Source organism: Argopecten irradians, chromosome 12 (genome assembly GCF_041381155.1).
Source record: "Argopecten irradians isolate NY chromosome 12, Ai_NY, whole genome shotgun sequence".
Taxonomy (NCBI): Eukaryota; Metazoa; Mollusca; class Bivalvia; order Pectinida; family Pectinidae; genus Argopecten; species Argopecten irradians.
This window is the reverse complement of record NC_091145.1, coordinates 37,254,336-37,280,296: the sequence shown is the minus strand read 5'-3', so window position 1 is coordinate 37,280,296 and position 25,961 is coordinate 37,254,336. Positions and strand designations below refer to the sequence as shown.

Here is a 25,961-nt window from a genome sequence, read left to right as displayed (position 1 = left end):
ACTACCAAAGGTGGAGGGGGGATATAGAAACGGGATCATACCAACTTACATGTATAACTACCAAAGGTGGAGGGATACACAAAGGTGAGGGGGGATATAGAAACGGGATCATACCAACTTACATGTATAACTACCAAAGGTGGAGGGGGGATATAGACACGGATCATACATAACTTACATGTATAACTACCAAAGGTGGAGGGGGGATATAGAAACGGGATCATACCAACTTACATGTATAACTACCAAAGGTGGAGGGGGGATATAGACACGGGATCATACCAACTTACATGTATAACTACCAAAGGTGGAGGGGGGATATAGACACGGGATCATACCAACTTACATGTATAACTACCAAAGGTGGAGGGGGGATATAGAAACGGGATCATACCAACTTACATGTATAACTACCAAAGGTGGAGGGGGGATATAGACACGGGATCATACCAACTTACATGTATAACTACCAAGGTGGAGGGGGGATATAGACACGGGATCATACAACTTACATGTATAACTACCAAAGGTGGAGGGGGGATATAGAAACGGGATCATACCAACTTACATGTATAACTACCAAAGGTGGAGGGGGGATATAGACACAGGATCATACCAACTTACATGTATAACTACCAAAGGTGGAGGGGGGACACAGGGATCATACCAACTTACATGTATAACTACCAAAGGTGGAGGGGGGATATAGACACAGGATCATACCAACTTACATGTATAACTACCAAAGGTGGAGGGGGGATATAGACACGGATCATACCAACTTACATGTATAACTACCAAAGGTGGAGGGGGGATATAGACACAGGATCATACCAACTTACATGTATAACTACCAAAGGTGGAGGGGGGATATAGACACGGGATCATACCAACTTACATGTATAACTACCAAAGGTGGAGGGGGGATATAGACACGGGATCATACCAACTTACATGTATAACTACCAAAGGTGGAGGGGGGATATAGACACAGGATCATACCAACTTACATGTATAACTACCAAAGGTGGAGGGGGGATATAGACACGGGATCATACCAACTTACATGTATAACTACCAAAGGTGGAGGGGGGACATGTATAACTACCAAAGGTGGAGGGGGGATATAGACACAGGATCATACCAACTTACATGTATAACTACCAAAGGTGGAGGGGGGATATAGAAACGGGATCATACCAACTTACATGTATAACTACCAAAGGTGGAGGGGGGATATAGACACAGGATCATACCAACTTACATGTATAACTACCAAAGGTGGAGGGTGGATATAGACACGGGATCATACCAACTTACATGTATAACTACAAAGGTGGAGGGGGACAGATCTACCAAGGTGGAGGGGGGGGATATAGACACGGAATCATATCCAACTTACATGTATAACTACCAAAGGTGGAGGGGGGATATAGACACAGGATCATACCAACTTACATATGTAATGTAAAACTACTAAAAGGTGGAGGGGGGATATAGAAACGGGATCATACCAACTTACATGTATAACTACTGAAAGGTGGAGGGGGGATATAGACACGGGATCATACCAACTAACATGTATAACTACCAAAGGTGGAGGGGGGATACAGAAACAGGATCATACCAACTTACATGTATAACTACCAAAGGTGGAGGGGGGATATAGACGGATCATGTATAACTACCAAAGGTGGAGGGGGGATATAGACACAGGATCATACCAACTTACATGTATAACTACCAAAGGTGGAGGGGGGATATAGAAACAGGATCATACCAACTTACATGTATAACTACCAAAGGTGGAGGGGGGATATAGACACGGGATCATACCAACTTACATGTATAACTACCAAAGGTGGAGGGGGGATATAGACACAGGATCATACCAACTTACATGTATAACTACCAAAGGTGGAGGGGGGATATAGAAACGGGATCATACCAACTTACATGTATAACTACCAAAGGTGGAGGGGGGATATAGACACGGGATCATACCAACTTACATGTATAACTACCAAAGGTGGAGGGGGGATATAGACACAGGATCATACCAACTTACATGTATAACTACCAAAGGTGGAGGGGGGATATAGAAACGGGATCATGCCAACTTACATGTATAACTACCAAAGGTGGAGGGGGGATATAGACACAGGATCATACCAACTTACATGTATAACTACCAAAGGTGGAGGGGGGATATAGAAACGGGATCATACCAACTTACATGTATAACTACCAAAGGTGGAGGGGGGATATAGAAACGGGATCATACCAACTTACATGTATAACTTACCAAAGGTGGAGGGGGGATATAGACACAGGATCATAGCAACTTACATGTATAACTACCAAAGGTGGAGGGGGGATATAGAAACGGGATCATACCAACTTACATGTATAACTACCAAAGGTGGAGGGGGACATGTATAACTACCAAAGGTGGAGGGGGGATATAGACACAGGATCATACCAACTTACATGTATAACTACCAAAGGTGGAGGGGGGATATAGACACAGGATCATACCAACTTACATGTATAACTACCAAAGGTGGAGGGGTGGATACAGACACGGGATCATACCAATTTACATGTATAACTACCGAAGGTGGAGGGGGGATATAGACACAGGATCATACCAACTTACATGTATAACTACCAAAGGTGGAGGGGGGATATAGACACGGGATCATACCAACTTACATGTATAACTACCAAACGTGGAGGGGGGATATAGACACACGGGATCATACCAACTTACATGTATAACTACCAAAGGTGGAGGGGGGATATAGAAACGGGATCATACCAACTTACATGTATAACTACCAAAGGTGGAGGGGGGATATAGACACAGGATCATACCAACTTACATGTATAACTACCAAAGGTGGAGGGGGGATATAGACACAGGATCATACCAACTTACATGTATAACTACCAAAGGTGGAGGGGGGATATAGACACGGGATCATACCAACTTACATGTATAACTACCAAAGGTGGAGGGGGGGATATAGACACGGGATCATACCAACTTACATGTATAACTACCAAAGGTGGAGGGGGGATATAGACACAGGATCATACCAACTTACATGTATAACTACCAAAGGTGGAGGGGGGATATAGACACGGGATCATACCAACTTACATGTATAACTACCAAAGGTGGAGGGGGGACATGTATAACTACCAAAGGTGGAGGGGGGATATAGACACGGGATCATACCAACTTACATGTATAACTACCAAAGGTGGAGGGGGGACATGTATAACTACCAAAGGTGGAGGGGGGATATAGACACAGGATCATACCAACTTACATGTATAACTACCAAAGGTGGAGGGGGGATATAGACACGGGATCATACCAACTTACATGTATAACTACCAAAGGTGGAGGGGGGACATGTATAACTACCAAAGGTGGAGGGGGGATATAGACACAGGATCATACCAACTTACATGTATAACTACCAAAGGTGGAGGGGGATATAGACACGGGATCATACCAACTTACATGTATAACTACCAAAGGTGGAGGGGGGACATGTATAACTACCAAAGGTGGAGGGGGGATATAGACACAGGATCATACCAACTTACATGTATAACTACCAAAGGTGGAGGGGGGATATAGAAACGGGATCATACCAACTTACATGTATAACTACCAAAGGTGGAGGGGGGGATATAGACACGGGATCATACCAACTTACATGTATAACTACCAAAGGTGGAGGGGGGATATAGACACAGGATCATACCAACTTACATGTATAACTACCAAAGGTGGAGGGGGGATATAGACACGGATCATACCAACTTACATGTATAACTACCAAAGGTGGAGGGGGGATATAGACACGGGATCATACCAACTTACATGTATAACTACCAAAGGTGGAGGGGGGATATAGACACAGGATCATACCAACTTACATGTATAACTACCAAAGGTGGAGGGGGGATATAGACACGGGATCATACCAACTTACATGTATAACTACCAAAGGTGGAGGGGGGATATAGACACGGATCATACCAACTTACATGTATAACTACCAAAGGTGGAGGGGGGATATAGACACGGGATCATACCAACTTACATGTATAACTACCAAAGGTGGAGGGGGGGATATAGAACGGATCATACCAACTACATGTATAACTACCAAAGGTGGAGGGGGGATATAGACACAGGATCATACCAACTTACATGTATAACTACCAAAGGTGGAGGGGGGATATAGAAACGGGATCATACCAACTTACATGTATAACTACCAAAGGTGGAGGGGGGGACATGTATAACTACCAAAGGTGGAGGGGGGATATAGAAACGGGATTATACCAACTTACATGTATAACTACCAAAGGTGGAGGGGGGATATAGAAACGGGATCATACCAACTTACATGTATAACTACCAAAGGTGGAGGGGGGATATAGACACGTGATCATATTAACTTACATGTATTATTACCGAAGGTGGAGGGGGGGTAATTGTAGTGCATTCTATATAACTTATATCATGACTTCTTAATTAATAAATTTTATTATAGTACATTGCTATGTATTACTTGTATAACAACATTGATACCTAAGATCTCTAGCCATCTGGTCATAGAAAGGTAATGTGTGCACTACAAAGTATGAATTCTCATGTCTTATACAAGATTATCTCCCCTTGATTTGAAATCTTACCAATAATATTGAATTTCAGTTTGTTTGTTAGATGTTTTGTTCTCTCTCTCTCTCTCTCTCTCTCTCTATATATATATATATATATATATATATATATATCGATCACATCCCTATACTTTTTACAATGTATATTGGACTGAAATAAATTAAAAACACCCAGCTATTTACTCTGTATAAAATAACCAATGTTACTAAATAATCCCCAACCACAAAGTCAAACCATCTCCCCATTCTACTAAATGTATAAGCAATCAATATTTACATATGCAAGTGTAAATGTAATTAAGTGATAAGCTTCTGAATTAATTAGCAAATGTGCAATATAATGTGTGCTAAATTTCATCTGGTTAAACATTTCCATTCATTAATAAAAATAAGTATATATTATCTATCTACAATCTAAATCTATGCTGCTTTTCAACCAAATTTCTGCTTTTATCCCAATTAAAACGGGATTAATTAAGATTTCCATTATTTGAGAAAAAACATGTAATATCCAAAGACTGGCCACTTCAATTTAAGCAAGCATGAAATTAATAAAAGATACTGATACCAAATACATGTAGCCTCAGTGGTGTGTTAAGACCTGTAAATATCAACTGAATCCGTATGAAATTTCCCCCAAATAAAACTCCCTATAGAACCATATGATAAACTAAAACTAGTTTTTACCTACCGGTATCTTATTTGTTCAGCTCTGCAATTAACATGGTCAATAATGAAATAAAACTTTCATGATCATGAATCCCCTAAACATTTTGTTTCAGTATAAAGTTGGTGATATCAACCTGTATCAGCATTGAATGTCTAAACCTCAGGCAGGTGTCTTGGTAATATTAAATATATTTACCAAATAAGGACTATGACATCATAGTTACAAACAATTATATAGGCTTAATCTCAAACAGAAGTATTCCTAAAGTGTTAAATGGATGGTGTTTATAATTACAAATGAACTAGCTAGATAAACCTATATGACTCGCTCATTCACAACAGTTGGGTATTCTAAATGAATAAATATATATGTAAAATAATGCATCTATATATTTACTTACGATACAGTGATACTTTGTGTATATCATAATTATAATTCACTGTATTTCACCTAATGGTGTAATTACCATATTTCTAATGCATACATAATAAATATAATTCACCATTAGATCGATGAATAACAGACTTGAGGTTTATCATGAAATGTTTGTCATTGTGTATATACCAGGGATAATCCTGCGGGATTAGGTCTGAAGACAGACCAGGCTACATCATGGCAGTCTGGTATTACTGGTAACAGTAGAATTTCTTATATTACTCACTGTAAGCTGTGTCAATATTGTAGGTAACTTAATTATTATCTCCCCAAAGTTCTCCAGATCCCTCGTGTACAAACATACACACAAGTTAGGACCAGGCGGATTTTAGCATTAACCAAACTGTGAAGAATGTAAGTCACATAATCGATAAATAGGACATATCATCGTGGAGTAACCGTGAAATTATCAAAATTTTTCTACCAACAAACAGGACGGGTTACATTTAAATGTAGAATCACATAGCAAATACAATGAAGAACCCTTGATAATCTAAACACTTGCGTCCCCAACTCAAATTGTCCGGATTGTAAAGTTCTCGGACTGGGGAATGATAAAATCTGTTGCTGATATTTCAATCCAAATTGCGACATTTTCTGACTATTGGTGTCAAGATTATCACTGGTCTAATGTATTTGCCACTAAGAGGGAATGCAAAGTCTCCAGAGGAAAAAACACCTAAGTACCGTCTGACGTACTCCCGAATACCATCAACAACTGGGAACTGTCAAACATATCTATCTGAGTTTTATTTTTTTTATGCCCAAATTACGGCAAGGGTCATTTATGGATGTGTTAGCCACAGTCAGATTTAGGAGGTGGATGAAATCAGCCAAAGATACCAACCTACTACACCATCAATACTAAACAACTGAACCACTTGGGATTCAACTTGAAACCCAGGGAGAGGTGGTCTAGGTTAATTGGGACACTGTCGGACACTTTATCCACTCAGTTTCCATGGCCCCATCTATTTGAACAAGAGGTCACCAACAAATCTATAATCCTCGAGTCGCGTGGTCTTATCATCAATCAGTTGCAGGATATTATGTCATAGAAGACATTCATGGCAGACATTAATCTTTATCATTATTTCTAAAGAAGTATTTTTTTTAGGATTTCTTGATAAATCTGTTGATAATGAAGTGTCATATATACTAACATTATGAAATATTACAGAGCACCTTCCATCTCTGAGGTAGCGATGTGGCTAACATATATGTGTCGGGTGGACACCTACCCACGGACCCCGTATAGTCTTGTATTGATTAGCCTGAGTTATCGTACCACTAACTGCCGTTGTTTTACTTACACTTACGGCCACTTTAACTGTTGAATTTTTACTACCAATTCATAAACGCTCTACAAAGTTTTTTATAGTCTTTCTAGTTATATATATGGAAATAAATTACATCCCTGACTCCATTCCACGTCACACCTCCATCGGAGAGGATCAAGTAGGGTCTTATCAAGGTTTACATAAGAATTGAGTGTAGTGGAGAATGGGAGATTTGATATAAATACTTCACAATTCGAGGCCGAGTTCGGCTGTATGAAGTCAAAACACACACACAGTAAGAATATAGCGTATGGAGTAGCAATCAGCCCCTTATTTACATACTAAGATCTTTTATACATCGCTGCATATTCAAACAGTGATTAAAACCTTTTTTGACTAGATTAAACTCAATAACCTCACTGAGCTGAATTTAAATCAACACTTTTAGAGGTGATAACAAATTCACATGTGATTTTTCAGTAATGAACCATTTAACCGCCCCAATCGATCTTCAATAGTTCTGAATAGATTTTTCTGATACATCTTTGAATATCCGAAATAATGATAATGCTAGAAAATAATAATGGGTTTGATTCATTCTTAATTTTAAGAGTATAGACACGTTATAACACTTTGATATAGATTTTATTACTGGATATACCTGTACAGTCTTACTATCATAGAATGTTTATTTATTTCATTTGAAGTACTGGTATCATTAAATAATTTTATATTCATATTTAAATAATTTTAAGATGGAAAATGTCTTTTATAGAGTCTGTAGGATATTTTTGTTCAGACTATTCAATGATTTATACAGTTTCAGTCCAATATATATACTGATATCTCAGTCCACGGATATACTGGTATCTGTACACATAGTTATATTAACCTGTCTCTGTCCACGGATATACTGGTATCTGTACATATAGTTATATCAACCTGTCTCAGTCCACGGATATACTGGTATCTCAGTCCACGGATATACTGGTATCTGTACATATAGTTATATTAACCTGTCTCAGTCCACGGATATACTGGTATCTGTACATATAGTTATATTAACCTGTCTCAGTCCACGGATATACTGGTATCTGTACATATAGTTATATTAACCTGTCTCAGTCCACGGATATACTGGTATCTCAGTCCACGGATATACTGGTATCTGTACATATAGTTATATTAACCTGTCTCAGTCCACGGATATACTGGTATCTGTACATATATTTATATTAACCTGTCTCAGTCCACGGATATACTGGTATCTGTACATATAGTTATATCAACCTGTCTCAGTCCACGGATATACTGGTATCTGTACATATAGTTATATTAACCTGTCTCAGTCCACAGATATACTGGTATCTGTACATATAGGTATATCAACCTGTCTCAGTCCACAGATATACTGGTATCTGTACATATAGTTATATTAACCTGTCTCAGTCCACAGATATACTGGTATCTGTACATATAGGTATATCAACCTGTCTCTGTCCACGGATATACTGGTATCTGTACACATAGTTATATTAATCTGTCTCAGTGCTTGGATATACTGGTATCTCAGTCCATGGATATACTGGTATCTGTACACATATATACTGGTATCTGTACATATAGTTATATTAACCTGTCTCAGTCCACGGATATACTGGTATCTGTACATATAGTTATATCAACCTGTCTCAGTCCACGGATATATACTGGTATCTGTACATATAGTTATATTAACCTGTCTCAGTCCACGGATATACTGGTATCTCAGTCCACGGATATACTGGTATCTGTACATATAGTTATATTAACCTGTCTCAGTCCACGGATATACTGGTATCTGTACACATTGTTATATTAACCTGTCTCAGTCCACGGATATACTGGTATCTGTACATATAGTTATATCAACCTGTCTCAGTCCACGGATATATACTGGTATCTGTACATATAGTTATATTAACCTGTCTCAGTCCACGGATATACTGGTATCTGTACACATTGTTATATTAACCTGTCTCAGTCCACGGATATACTGGTATCTGTACATATAGTTATCTTATAATTAACCTGTCTCAGTCCACGGATATACTGGTATCTGTACATATAGCTATATTAACCTGTCTCAGTCTCTCTAGTTATATAAGGATACAATCAATACAGTGGATTTTTATTATTTTACATATTTTTTTGTCTAATTTTGTACGGCCAAATTTAGATACTAACAAATATATTACTTTAACCTTTACTGAAGTCAACTCAAATGTTGATTTACAGTAAGTATTACATGAATCAGGCTGTGTGTGATTTTTTGGGAATAACTACAATTATATATTTAACAAAATTTAACCAAGACTTACTGTATTATCAAGGCTATTAAATCATTAATACCTGAAAAAACATTTAGGCACTCCTTGATTATAGACTTGTATCAGTCCATTATGAAATTTCAGGGGTGAATGAGTTAAGGTTATTTGGGGGTATGATATGGAGGGTGAGGGTTAAGGAGTATAAGTACATCCTGATACAAAGTCAGGACAGCTACCTGCTCTATTTTGAAATGATGAACAGTAACGATATTTTTTTCATTCCTCGTTAACTACATTTATCTGTAATACATGTATTAGTATTCCTGAATATTTGTTTGTCAGCCAGGCTAATTACTTTATGATTATTGTTCAATACTCACCTGTAATATTCCTGCTCCGCCACAGACCCGTAAAAAGCCTTTGCCCACGCTGAATGATATCGTTCATGTTCCCGTCGTTGCATAAGCTGACTCCTTTTATGATTATGTAAATGTTGCTCAGATGTTTCCCAACTCATGTTGATGCGTCGTTTAGATGGAGGAGGGGCGAGAGGGTTAATCCTGCCCGGTACATACACATTGTCCATGGAGCTCGACAGCTCCCTAGGGGGGTAAGGTCCATATATAGAAGGGGTGGGAGGGGTGGAGTATGAACGGGGCTGACTAGACACGGCACGGGGCACGGGTGTGCCGATCGGCGTAATCCTTGGCAGTGTTGTTGCCATGGTTACAGTGAAATTTTACCTGTACAAATAGAAAACATCATCATCAGTGAAAAATATAAACATACAATTAAAAAACAAGACATACAAAATTGCTTTCAGGAAATTGCATTAAGTGTTGGGGAGGTTGGCAATCATTATAAGAAGAGTGTAACTGGTAATATGATTTTGAGGATTGAGGTAGGATATGGAAAATTGGGGAAGGATATTGTCGATGATGATAGAATATGGACACTGGAGGTGTTGTGGGGGATGGAAGCATGGTATGGAGGTTGGGGTATAATATTGATTGTTGGGGTATGATATGGAGGACAGGGTATGATATGGAGGTTTGGGGTATGATATGGAAGGTGACAGTATATGGAGGATTGGGTTGTGATATAGAGGGTAGGGGTATGATATGTAGGGTGGGGGTATGATATGTAGGTTCGGGGTATGATATGGAGAGTGGGGGTGTGATATGGAGGATAAGGGTATCTTAAGGAGGGTGGAGGTATGATATGGAGGGTGAGGGTATCTTATGGAGGGTTGGGGTATGATATGGAGGGTGAGGGTATCTTAAGGAGGGTGGGGGTATGATATGGAGGGTGAGGGTATCTTATGGAGGGTGGGGTATGATATGGAGGGTGGGGTTATGATATGGAGAGTGGGGGTATGATATGGAGAGTGGGGGTATGATATGGAGAGTGGGGGTATGATATGGAGGGTAGGGTATGATAAGGAGGGTGGGAGTATGATATGGAGGGTGGGGTATGATATGGAGGGTGAGGTATGATATGGAGGGTGGGGGTGTGATATGGAGGGGGTGGGTGTATGATATGGAGGGTGGGGTATGATATGGAGGGTGGGGGTGTGATATGGGGGTGGGTGTATGATATGGAGGGTGGTGATATGATATGGAGGGTGGGGGTATAATATGGAGGGTGGGAGTATGATATGGAGGGTGGAGGTATGATATGGAGGGTGGGAGTATGATATGGAGGGTGGGGGTGTGATATGGGGGTGGGTGTATGATATGGAGGGTGGTGATATGATATGGAGGGTGAGGGTATAATATGGAGGGTGGGAGTATGATATGGAGGGTGGAGGTATGATATGGAGGGTGGGAGTATGATAAGGAGGGTGGGGGTATGATATGGAGGGTGGGGGTATGATATGGAGGGTGGAAGTATGATATGGAGGGTGGGGGTATGATATGGAGGGTTGGGTATGATATGGAGGGTGGGGGTATAATATGGAGGGTGGGGGTATGATATGGAGGGTGAGGTAATTATATGGAGGTCGGGTGTATGATATGGAGAGCAGGTGTATGATATGGAGAGCGGGGGTATGATATGGAAGATGGGGATATGGAAGATGGGGGTAAAATATAGAGGTTGGGGTATGATATGTAGGTTCAGGGTATGATATGGAGAGTGGGGGTATGATATGGAGGGTGGGGGTATGATATGTAGGTTCGGGGTATGATATGGAGAGTGGGGGTGTGATATGGAGGATAAGGGTATCTTAAGGAGGGTGGAGGTATGATATGGAGGGTGAGGGTATCTTATGGAGGGTGGGGGTATGATATGGAGGGTGAGGGTATCTTAAGGAGGGTGGGGGTATGATATGGAGGGTGAGGGTATCTTATGGAGGGTGGGGTATGGAGGGTGGGGTTATGATATGGAGAGTGGGGGTATGATATGGAGAGTGGGGGTATGATATGGAGAGTGGGGGTATGATATGGAGGGTAGGGGTATGATAAGGAGGGTGGGAGTATGATATGGAGGGTGGGGTATGATATGGAGGGTGAGGTATGATATGGAGGGTGGGGGTGTGATATGGAGGGTGGGTGTATGATATGGAGGGTGGGGTATGATATGGAGGGTGGGGGTGTGATATGGGGGTGGGTGTATGATATGGAGGGTGGTGATATATGATATGGAGGGTGAGGGTATAATATGGAGGGTGGGAGTATGATATGGAGGGTGGAGGTATGATATGGAGGGTGGGAGTATGATAAGAAGGGTGGGGGTATGATATGGAGGGTGGGGGTATGATATGGAGGGTGGAAGTATGATATGGAGGGTGGGGGTATGATATGGAGGGTTGGGTATGATATGGAGGGTGGGGGTATAATATGGAGGGTGGGGGTATGATATGGAGGGTGAGGTAATTATATGGAGGTCGAGTGTATGATATGGAGAGCGGGTGTATGATATGGAGAGCGGGGGTATGATATGGAAGATGGGGGTATGATATGGAAGATGGGGGTATAATATAGAGGTTGGGGTATGATATGTAGGTTCAGGGTATGATATGGAGAGTGGGGGTATGATATGGAGGGTGGGGGTATGATATGGAGGGTGGGGATATGATATGGAGGGTGGGGGTATGATATGGAGGGTGGGGGTATGATATGGAGGATAGGAGTATGATATGGAAGATGGGGGTATGATATGTAGGGTGGGGGTATGATATGGAGGATAGGAGTATGATATGGAGGGTGGGGATATGATATGTCGGGTGGGGGTATAACATGGAGGGTGGGAGTATGATATGGAGGGTGGGGGTATGATATGGAAGGTGGGGTATGATATGTAGGGTGGGGGTATGATATGTAGGTTCAGGGTATGATATGTAGGTTCAGGGTATGATATGTAGGGTCTGGGTATGATATGTAGGGTGGGGTATGATATGGAGGGTGGGGGTATGATATGGAGGTTGGGGGTATGATATGGAGGGTGGGGGTATAACATGGAGGGTGGGAGTATGATATGGAGGGTGGGGGTATGATATGGAGGATGGGTATGATATGGAGGGTGGGGTATGATATGGAGGTTGGGGTATAATATGGAGGGTGGAGGTATGATATGGAGGGTGAAGTATGATATGGAGGGTGGGGGTATGATAAGGAGGGTAGAGTATGATATGGAGGGTTGGGGTATGATATGGAGGGTGAGGGTATGATATGGAGGGTGGGGTTATGATATGGAAGATTGGTATAATATGGAGGGTGGGGGTATGATATGGAGGGTGGGGGTATAATATCGAGGGTGGGGGTATGATATGGAAGGTGGGAGTATGATATGGAGGGTGGGGTTATGATATGGAGGGTGGGGGTATGATATGGAGAGTGGGGGTATAATATGGAGGGTGGGGGTATGATATGGAGGGTGATGGTATGATATGGAGGGTGGGGTATGATAAGAAGGGTAGAGTATGATATGGAGGGTGGGGGTATGATATTGAGGGTGGGAGTATGATATGGAGGGTGGAGTATGATATGGAGGGTGGGGGTATGATATTGAGGGTGGGAGTATGATATGGAGGGTGGTTGTATGATATGGAGGGTGGTAGTAATGAGTATGGAGGGTGGGGGTATGATATGGAGGGTGGGAGTATGATATGGAGGGTGGGAGTATGATATGGAGGGTGGGGGTATGATATGGAGGGTGGTAGTATGATATGGAGGGTGGTAGTATGATATGGAGGGTGGTAGTATGATATGGAGGGTGGTAGTATGATATGGAGGGTGGGAGTATGATATGGAGGGTGGGGTATGATATGGAGGGTGGGAGTATGATATGGAGGGTGGAAGTATGATATGGAGGGTGGGAGTATGATATGGAGGGTGGGGGTATGATATGGAGGGTGGGAGTATGATATGGAGGGTGGTAGTATGATATGGAGGGTGGGGTATGATATGGAGGGTGGTATGATATGGAGGTGGTTGATATGGAGGGTGGAGTATGATATGGAGGGTGGGGTATGATATGGAGGTGGAAGTATGATATGGAGGGTGATATGGAGTATGATATGGAGGGTGGAGTATGATATGGAGGGTGGGGTATGATATGGAGGGTGAGGGTTGGGAGTATGATATGGAGGGTGGAGTATGATATGGAGGGTGGGGTATGATATGGAGGGTGGTATGTATGATATGGAGGGTGGGGTAGATAGGAGGGGTATGATGATATGGAGGGTGGGGGTATGATATGGAGGGTATATGATATGGAGGGTGGGGAGTATGATATGGAGGGTGGGGTATGATATGGAGGGTGGATATGATATGGAGGGTGGGGTATGATATGGAGGGTGGAGTATGATATGGAGAGTGGGGTATGATATGGAGGGTGGGAGTATGATAGGAGGGTAGATGATATGGAGGGTGGGTATGATATGGAGGGTGGGGGTATGATATGGAGGGTGGGAGTATGATATGGAGGGTGGTAGTATGATATGGAGGGTAGTATGATATGGAGGTGGGGTATGATATGGAGGGTGGTAGTATGATATGGAGGGTGGTAGTATGATATGGAGGGTGGGAGTATGATATGGAGGGTGGGAGTATGATATGGAGGGTGGGAGTATGATATGGAGGGTGGGAGTATGATATGGAGGGTGGGAGTATGATATGGAGGGTGGGAGTATGATATGGAGGGTGGGAGTATGACATGGAGGGTGGGGGTATGATATGGAGGGTGGGAGTATGATATGGAGGGTGGGGTATGATATGGAGGGTGGGAGTATGACACAGGTACATTTATGGAGGATGTATGACATGAAGAATAAATTATAGAAGTACATGTAATATATGTAGGAATGATATATAAGGAGTGTGCTAAAGTGGATGGGATATATGATATGATTGTGTGGATAGAAGGGAGTATAAAATTGAGAATTGTTTGTAAAATGAATGAAGCTGGTAAGAAACATTTGTATGGATCAACTATCAGACACAGTAATACATAGATATAGAGAAAAATGTCTTTGTATGGATGATGGAGATGTGGGGATCACATGGATTATGACATGGGCCTGTACAGAAGCTGGACAGATACATAAAGTACATGTAACATGTATGGTTACAACAAATTATAGTGTTAATCAAGCATATCAACTTGTCGTAATTGAATAAAAACATATCATCAGATGACATATATAACAAATTATAGTTTTATCGATTTATCTTTTTTAATTGATAACCTGTAATTCTATACATTTTACACTGATTTAGAAGAATAGATCGAGTTATCTCATACTTCAAGTTATCTCAGTCACACACCATTTACTGACACGGTCTACTGGCAGATAACAAATATCCATAATTAATATATGTCTCCTATATACCAAGTGTATAATATAATTATTGATTGTATTATAAAAAATATGTCACTGTGATATTTAGGCATAAACATTTAAAATCGATCAAAATCTGGTATGTTAAAAAGTAAAAGTACATTCACAACTATATGCACTTAGCAATGTGATATATGTCCAGGCATACAAAACACCTGTAGATTTGTTAATTAGTAATTTAGTTATCACAGGTGTTACTGAGTAAAGACTACAACAGGTTAAAAATCTATCGAGACAGTAGTGGTCATTTTTCGTTTGTATGTAAATAAACATCCTACCTGATAAAAACGGTTACATCCATACAGAAATACATTTAAATCGTCTATCAGATCGGACGGTTCACAATTTACTCACAGCTCGTGGGAGTCCCAAGGCCTACCCATACCACGTGATCAAACGTCGCTACGGTGATATCGCTAGCCTCGTTTACGCGCGGAACGAGTCGCTCAATCGGATCTGATTACGGCTTGAGACAAGACCGGTGTTTACTTATAATTAGACCCATTATATTCATTGAGTCATTGAATCACCGGGAAATATAACCGGCAAAACGGCATTACCTCGTTACTCAAGTCATATACAGTTTTATATTTGATACTTCTGTATATGGTCTATCGAAATAAATCAAGAAAAAATGTCTTATCACTAAGTTACATCATTTAAATCTGATGAACTAGTAAACTCGATATATAAATTAAAACTCCAGCCCACACTGTACAGCCACATGGATATGATAATCAGTTTATATCAATTTTGACCCAAGACCATGTTTTTAGACGTTTGATGGATAACTGTTATAGATAAAATCGGTAAAATCGTATTCTTCATGGTACTATAATATATATATATATATGTACTATATATATTTATATATATGATAAATTTAAAGAAAAATCCTTACGGACGAAATCTATAAGAAATAAAAACAATAACGACTGACTAGTGAGCGCTTTCGCCCCATTCAAGGGAGCTCTTCATAATAAACAGTCTGAAGAGCTCCCTTGAATGGGGCGAAAGCGCTCACTAGTCAGTCGTTATTGTTTTTATTTCTTATTTATATATATATATTTATATATATTGATATCTATATATAAATATGAGATATGTATCGACGTCGATTAAAAGAGTATCGAGAAATTTTTCATCATGAACCTATGTATGTCCTTGATGCTCGTACACGCATGTTGCTTTGATCAAGGATATATATATATATTGGTGAGCAATCTGTCGATGCAACAGTTCGTATAATAGTGATTTAAGTTCTGTATAAACAGAGACATAGATCATATAATTACTATCTAAATCTCTGGTATATAGAGGTCGATATAACAAACCATTACCAATGGAACCAGGTCCACATTTCTCGTTAGTGATAGAGGAGTTACTTCCCCTGTCACACTGACGAGACAGAATATTACGTTAGAGAATTTACAGTAGCATGAGTAGACTATATTTGTTTTCCAAGTAATTTCACATAGTTTCCCAACAAAGTTTTTTTTGAATGAATAATACTTAACATACAAAGAATGAAAAATAAAATGAAGTACATACAGGTTTTACGCACCATTTTCTTTCTTTCTCGTTTCTTTTTTAACGAAAAAAATACCAATGTTCATTAAGGATCCAATAGTAAATACAATGTACATAGAAATCACGCGGTATTGAAACTCTATCTATAACAGTATTAACATACAGCAACATACAGCTAAAACTATTTTTTCGGTCAATTTTAGATGAACATTTACATGTACATGTATGTATTTGTTTACTACATGTATGATAGCAGAGTTTACTTTTCCGATAATTGTGGAATGATTTTCACAATTTTCTAATGCTAACTGTATTTATGAAAATTATTGTGATATAATGGTCGGTATTTGATATAATAAGAAACTGTCATTTCTAGAGCTACTCAAAATCATTTGTAATGATAGTGCTAGAAGAGTTACTTCCCTTAATTACTGAGAATGCAATGATGTAGATGGTGGTTATGAAGTGAGTGTGGGCGATTCCGTGGGGTGTTATGAAATAGAACCTGGAGGGGTGACAGATATGCATAATCACTCCTGTGATTAAAAATAGTTCGAATTGCATAGGCTACAGAGGTCCGAAAATTAGTTAAAGTTTACCAAGGACGTATATGAGAAGGATAAGTCACACTGGGTTTTGGGGGAGTACAAGGCAGGAGCTTTTGTGTTTGTGCACTGACCGTGACGTTGGGCGACGGCTGATTTTCCTTTGATATCCGCCGGCGCAGCCTTTGATGTAGCTTGCGGCTGCGAGGGTTACCGTATTACTTTCTGAAGCGGGCCGTCATTTCATGAGCTGTCGTATTTTTTTAACGAAAGTTTAAGACATAGCCTCTAAATCTGCCGTCCTTAAAATAAGTTATAAACCTTGTGAAATTTAATAAACTTTACATTGGTGTTTCGTTTGACTCGATAAGACAAGTATTTGTTGAGAAAAACGGTTTGTATTCCCGGTTCATAGGCGTCTCGCGTGGTGTTTACTAATGTAAAGAGACAGACACGAATCCTTCTTACTTATAAATCCTTGAGTTTACATTTTCGCTTCATATCATTTTGGTGTCGAGCCTCGATTATTCAGGGGTAATTATCAGTAGACACAACGACAGTGATTGTAACCCCTGGGATATTGTGTCAAACATCAAATATAGACGTTTCAGGGTTTACATATAGGGATTGGATTTCGTTTTTATGTTAACCATGCTTGTATGGAGCAATTCCTCTACGAATATATTCTATGGGGCGCGTTAGCGCCCCATATTGAATATATTCTTAGAGGAATTGCTCCATACAAGCATGGTTAACATAAAAACGAAGTCCAATCCCTATATTTACACTCACACGACTTTTTATTTATATTTTATGCAATAAAATCGTCATTTGAAAGTGACGTAATTATTCAATAAAAGTCGGTCAAAAGTGGGAGGAGCTTACTCAATTGAACAGCGAATGATGACGCTTCACGTAAGGTAGAATTATTCATCCGCGACGACAAAAAAGTTCAATATTTTAGTGTAAAATAAACATGACAAACAAAGTAAATTTCAGAGATAATTTTATGTAATCAGATCAGAACTTTAATATATTCAATTTTGCTGAAAGTTAATATATAGCGTAATAACATAAAGAATTTGTACACGGACACATGTGTGAACTCGGTCTCAGGGACCTGGCACGACTTATATATATTATAGTATCAAGGGTATGAACTCGGCGGTCGAGAAAAACGGACCTATTTTTTTAAAACCATGATTATTTTAATAAATGGGTTCTATACAACATTGACTGATATCTTACCCTAAAGAAAAATAATTTATCTTTCCATTGAGTGCTTGATGAACAAAATTGGCCAAGTATTGACGAAGTTATGGCTTGATGAATCGGGAAATTTACGAAAAATATGCTAGGTAGACATTTCCCTGTCCGGTCGAAATGTCGTCTCGGCTCTAATGGGTACCTCAAAAACCAAGCCAAAATCACAAAATCTACGCTTGTGGCGCTAAACACTACCCATAACTGTGTTCATCCACAATCTCCTTTGGAGGTGTCATGGCCCGTACTCTGCTGAAACTCCATTTAAACATCGTGTAGCTCACGTACTTTAACCGTCACCGCCATATTCATTTTTCTCTCGGAACGCTTCTCGACTTTACATATCGTGACTACATTATGCAAATTATGTTATGTTGTGCTTGTCCGTAAACTCGAGAAGCGTTCCGAAGAACAAATGAACATGGCGGTGACGGTTAAAGTAAGTAAGCTACACGATGTTTAAAGATGCTCCACCGCTGACAAATGGTATTTTTTCATTATCAAAAACAGGAGCAGACGATTTCGTATTTTTCTTCAGTTACAAAAGTTACTTACTTTACACCATTACCGCCGTTGAAAAGTTTGAGCTTCTAATTTTACTTCAAGTTAAAAATATGAAAAAACAATTAATTGCATCCCGAAAAAATTCCGTGGCACTATATCCTATATGGAATGAAGTACTGATTACGCATGACCCAAAATCAAAATAAAGTATTTTATAATATTTTTTGTGTTAATTAGACTTATGTATACACTATTAAACACTAACTATTGTTCAAATGATGAATGTCATTTATGCTCTGTCGGCGGTGGAGCATCTTTAAATGGAGTTTCAACAAACTACTGGCCATGATACAGTTGGTAGTAGACTAAAGGTTACACCCTTGTGCACACGGAGTGCACGAGGTTTAGACTACAGGTAGACACGGAGTGCACGAGGTTTAGACTACAGGTAGACACGGAGTGCACGAGGTTTAGACTACAGGTAGACACGGAGTGCACAAGATTTAGACTACAGGTAGACACGGGAGTGCACTACATGTGAACACGGTGTCCACTACGGGTGGACATGGTGTCCAGGTACATTCAGACCTAGACAGACAAGTTGATGTGTTATAGCAAGGGATCGGGGGAATACATTCTTCAATTTAAAAGAATACATAATTATAATGTTTTAGAGTTTATATTTTTTAATTACAACATCTACAATGAAGTGTACAGTATATATAACTATACTTTATTTTTCTTGGTAAATACATCTCTGCTACATTAATTAATAAAACCTTTTCATTGCAAAAGAAAAAAAGATAAATTTATGTTCATTAAGTATATGTCTATTTGATTTTATATCTGTAGGTTCCATTTCATATCTAAAATACATTGCGTTTTCAAAAGTCAATGTATTATAGGTAGATTGCATTAAATATATATGTCATTTACATGAAATACAAGCATTTTCACAAGTCAAAAACAACTGTGAATTGCAGCATAAACCAGTCTTATTGTGCTTTTGAGACACTTTTTATTTCATAATAAACTCTACAATGTTAGTAATACATTCATATACCTGGTAATACATCGGTATTTAATAACAAAGATTTGATGCATATCAATCAGTTATCTAGCGACACTGTTCTAGATCGTCTTTCATTAAAATATATATACACTTGTATATTATTTTTCTTTGCTAATTTAAGTTCAAAGTGTAATGTACGTAAAAAGAGTTTAATTACGTATCCTTTATTAAAAACTGAAAGTCTATAAAAAGACCATGCATAATTAAATCCACTTCAAACTATGTGACGTCCTCCACTAATTGGTGACTAGTCTACCTACAAGTACCCAATTCAGCTTGTTTTGATTCTTAATTACCGGTAAACACAATATGCCCGACCCCGCAAGTTATCTTGACCGTATATTGCGTCATGATCCAATAATTATAACTTGTCAAACATACAGGTAAGCCAGTATCCAGTTATAAAGGTACCTCACGGTGACCATCGATAGATATAGCCAGAGGGCAGAATCGTTGCCTTTTGTGTTTGCACGGCTTTATGAGAATGGGGCAGTATTATCTTTGTACATGTGTTTTTTTTTGAAATTGTTACAATGGAGATACATGTACATACATGCTGGAGAGCCTGGGTACACCGTACACCGTATTCTGGGGGGTAGATTGCAATTGGGATGAGGTAAAAACTAGCTGGGAAAACACGATAAGCGATGCTGAATACACCTCAATTATAATTATTGTCATGACAGGCAGCCGTGTAGTGGAGATGACGGGAGCTGTACAACGCGTTAATCAAGCATGTCAGTCACAACCATGCATTTCCCAATAATACATGTATTTTGATTATTGTTTTTTTTTTTTAATATATAAAGCTTCATTATCAAATTAATTAAAGTGCAACAACCAGTTGAAATACATATCCCTATTGGCGAGCATCGTTGTAAAACTGTACGTATTTGTATGATGAGTACAAGGTATATATGTAGAGAGGATGCCACCTAAGTACAGCATGCTACAAATGGACCTCTTGCGGTTGGGATAAGGTACGTATACAGGTGTTGTTAGCTGTGATACACCTGACTGAACATATTGAAGGGGGCCAATGAAGGCCCCAGGCCCCAGTCTGACCAATGTTAGGTAATTTAAATTATCATACCCGTGTGGTTGATGGAACAGTGTGAAGTCCAAGTGACCATGGCAACTGCAGTCCTAGCCTAGGGGTCTACCTTTCGAGCAGGCATATTTTCAGCGTACAATATATATATACTACATACATGTATGAATCACGCATTTTGTTACCACGTAACTCACGTGGTTTGTAAAAGAAGGTTAGAATAGGATATTGTCAAATTATCAGCTTCTAAAATTAAAACAATTGTGCCAAATTCATAATCTAATCAACAACTATGTATTTTCAGTTTGAATGGACAGAAGTTGACTTTATTTTGACTCTGTCTGTTTAATTTTTGTTAACCGTCCTTTGACCAGTGTTGATGCTAGCAAGCAGCCACATGCCCAATACTAAATTATTACTTTCTTAAGCCAGTGCTTACAGGTTCCTCAATCGGTTGACACAATAGAATGCAATTTCTAATGCCGTCTTTTAACGTCTTTGGACGATTTTTCATATTTCCAATGCTTTGCAATGCACCAGGTTTCCATGAAGCAAATGCACACGTATACACAGGGCTTAAAACTATTTCGCACACCTTGCCGTTTTGAAAACAATATTCGATGCATACAAAGTTAAACATTTGATGAAGGACTTAATCTGTTTATGTTTATTATATATGTCCTTGCTATTATTATGCCCGTCAATATATCCTTTTTAATAAAAAAAATTTGCTGATCAAAATATCTCTTGGAACACTGAACATCTTACTTCACGCAAGGTTCATCACTTTATGTGTTCTTACAAGAATTTCATCTACGTCCTTGGTTCGAACTATCCAAAGTAAGATTTATAAGATAAAAAGTCAATGTTTAAAACTATATATCACTAGCAAGAAAAAAGTTTTTACTGGGAAAATGCGGACTTGAACGATCCATTGATGAGACATAACCAGTACGTGGTTTACCGTAACAACCTGTACGCAGTTAATTTGCTACGCAGTTAATTTGCTTTTATAACTTCTACTAAAAGTTTTGATTTATAAATTAAATTGAATGATGATATGTATTGATACATTTTACTTTATATGTATCAATTCAAATAGACATTACCGTGCGAATGGTTTTCTAGTAATTAAGGGCAGTTTTATGTTGCAATAAATATTACATGTATGTTTATGATCGCAATAAATATTTCTATCTGTCAAAGTCCATATAGACTGCAGAATAAATAGATATTTTCTCATATCTCTGTAACACATCATCTAGTTTGTCTGTTGTCTGAATGTAGTGGACATATTACCTGGACACGATCTCCACCTGTAGTGGACACCGTGTTCACACGTCGTGCACTCCGTGTCTACCTGTAGTCTAAATCTTGTGCACTCCGTGTCTACCTGTAGTCTAAACCTCGTGCACTCCGTGTCTACCTGTAGTCTAAACCTCGTGCACTCCGTGTCCACTCGTAGTTCACACCGTGTGCACAATGTGTAACCTTTAGTCTACTACCAACTGTACCTCCAAAGGAGATTATGGATGAACACAGTTATGGGTAGTGTTTAGCGCCACAAGCGTAGATTTTGTGATTTTGGCTTGGTTTTTGAGGTACCCATTAGAGCCACAGGGACCTGGCACGATTTTTTAAAACTAACAGTATACATATATATATTATAGTATCAAGGGTATGAACTCGGCAGTCGAGAAAAACGGACCTATTTTTTTAAAACCATGATTATTTTAATAAATGGGTTATATACAGTATTGACGGATATCTTACCTTAAAAAGAAATAATTTATCTTTCCATTGAGTGCTTGATGAACAAAATTGGCCAAGTATTGACGAAGTTATGGCTTGATGAATCGAGAAATTTACGAAAAATATGCTAGGTAGACATTTCCCTGTCCGGTCGAAATGTCGTCTCGGCTCTAATGGGCACCTCAAAAACCAAGCCAAAACCACAAAATCTACGCTTGTGGTGGTAAACAGTACCCATAACTGTGTTCATCCACAACCTCCTTTGGAGGTGTCATGACCCGTACTTTGTAGAAACTCCATTTAAACATCGTGTAGCTCACTTACTTTAACCGTCACCGCCATGTTCATTTGTTTTTCGGAACGCTTCTCGAGTTTATTTACAAGCACAACATTACATAATTTGCATAATGTAGTCACGATATGTAAAGTCGAGAAGCGTTCCGAAAAACAAATGAACATGGCGGTGACGGTTAAAGTAAGTGAGCTACACGATGTTTAAATGGAGTTTCTACAAAGTACGGGTCATGACACCTCCAAAGGAGATTGTGGATGAACACAGTTATGGGTACTGTTTACCACCACAAGCGTAGATTTTGCGATTTTGGCTTGGTTTTTGAGGTACCCATTAGAGCCGAGACGACATTTCGACCGGACAGGGAAATGTCTACCTAGCATATTTTTCGTAAATTTCCCGATTCATCAAGCCATAACTTCGTCAATACTTGGCCAATTTTGTTCATCAAGCACTCAATGGAAAGATAAATTATTTCTCTTTAAGGTAAGATATCCGTCAATGTTGTATATAACCCATTTATTAAAATAATCATGGTTTTAAAAAAATAGGTCCGTTTTTCTCGACCGCCGAGTTCATACCCTTGATACTATAATATATATATGTATACTATTGGTTAAAAAATTTTCGTGCCAGGTCCCTGTGATTAGAGCCGAGACGACATTTCGACAGGACAGGGAAATGTCTACCTAGCTATTTTTTCGTAAATTTCCCGATTCATCAAGCCATAACATCGTCAATACTTGGCCAATTTTGTTCATCAAGCACTCAATGGAAAGATAAATTATTTCTCTTTAAAATAAGTTATCCGTCAATGTTGTATAGAACCCATTTATTAAAATAATCACGGTTTGAAAAAAATAGGTCCGTTTTTCTCGACCGCCGAGTTCATACCCTTGATACTATAATATATGTATGTATACTATTGGTTAAAAAAATTCGTGCCAGGTCCCTGTGAACTCGGTGACCGTTATTGTGCAGCGAGGCGAAGCTGACGCACGCTTACACACTTTAGTTTGCCCAAGTTGTCAAAACACCGATTTTCAAGTAGCTCAATGTGTTTGAGATGTCGTCTGACTTGACGATATTACATCCTTGGGAGCCATGTGATTATATAATCTACGCTTAGATCCATATCGCCATCGATAGATGAAACAAATTCACTCGTGTTCGATGGATACAATGTATTTGTGGTGACGCGGAACTGTCAACACGTGGATTATTAGCGGTGCATGTTTTATAATACACATGATTAAATACTCAAAGAACAAAGACAAGAGGATATGTTTATAACTGACCTCTATCAGAGGGTCTCACACCCGTCCACCCCAAAGGCTCGATCGTAGGACGAACATGGGCACAGAGGTACAGTAATGTTTACATTTGACACCCATCATTTTTAACAAAAATGAAAGCACGTCGCCCCGGTCGGGATATTTTTCCGTTTCTTTATACAATTGTTAATTTAAAAATTGTTTGAATCATATATTAATATAAAACATGTATATATTATTTACATTGATTTTTCCAAAATTCTATGAAAAACAACAATATACACGTTATGTTTCGTCAAAATGTAAACAAAACCATGTGTTTCTTTTTTTTAAAAAGTGGTCCTTTTAGGTTGCACAGAACATTTCCTTACGCAAGTTCAAAGTTCAATGTTACCATGCAGTTATGGTAAACAAAATCGGCTAGTATTAGCGTATAGTGACCAAGACTAGCAAGTGTAAATATAACATTTTAAATCATACATGTGTACGCTATTTTACGGTGTGGAACGGACACGAAAATTAACAAAAATATTGCAATTGCGTGCGAACGTAATACATGTATATGTTATAATGTATACTTGAACCCATGCGCTCGTACGCAATACTTTATCTTCTATATTTCAGTTACCGTGCTATTCACATGTAAATCATCTTCGATACTCCAGGGGTTCCGATCACTTACAATATATACACCCCTGGACTATCTCATAGTAAAACTTGAGACAACAGAACAGGTAATTCAGTCCTTTGATGCACATCAAAAGAGAAGTATAACGGCCCACTGTGTAGTTTTGAAGTTGGGTGTCGCTCTCTCTGTAGTCTTCAAATGATTTTTGCCTCTAGACTGCCTTCAGTTTTACTATGAGATAGTCAAGGGTGTAGAGTTCGTAAATGTCGAGAATGGATGTAAATGTGACTTATTCTTTGGTTCTATGTGACATCATCCTCGATACTACAGAGGTTACTATCACTGGATATAACGACAATAAAAGTTACCCAACAGCAGCCAGTACAAGGATGTGGTTGTTCTCTGACACAAGGACAGAGTTCTGAGGAAATCCGGGATAACTTTTGATAAAAAGGAAATATTTTCTCCATGATTTCAGAGCCTTGGTAATGTCACAGCTACGTTCTAGTTCTATCAGTGAAATTCACCGTCGAGGAAGATTTTCATGTGAAATTCACTTACTAATGAGTGATGTTACATTTGTGAAAGGGATCAAAATTGGATACAAGTGATGATGCAGCCAGTCTGGCGAAAATGGTCTCGCCAGAAGTACTGCATTTAAGAAGGAAGTAGCCACGCAGTGCTAGAAGAAAGATAAAGATCTAGAATTCGTCAGAACAAAAATCCTAGTCTAAGGAAAATGATATCGAAGTATGAAAGTTAGAGAAAATGGACAGAAATGGTGGCGGAAATGGACACAGAGAGGAA

General features: G+C 39.1%; 1 protein-coding gene across 1 annotated transcript in view; it reads right to left on the bottom strand.

Moving 5' to 3' along the window:
• LOC138304878 (uncharacterized) overlaps positions 1-15,647 on the bottom strand; it is a 49,448-nt gene extending 33,801 nt beyond the window's left edge. Inside the window, exons 1-2 of the mRNA XM_069245234.1 lie at positions 15,522-15,647; positions 9,782-10,144 (exon numbers count right to left, since the gene is read on the bottom strand). Coding sequence (XP_069101335.1) covers positions 9,782-10,125 — 344 coding nt within the window. The 5' untranslated portion in view covers positions 10,126-10,144; positions 15,522-15,647. The remainder of the gene's footprint in view (positions 1-9,781; positions 10,145-15,521) is intronic.
• Between the last annotated feature and the right edge of the window lie 10,314 nt (positions 15,648-25,961).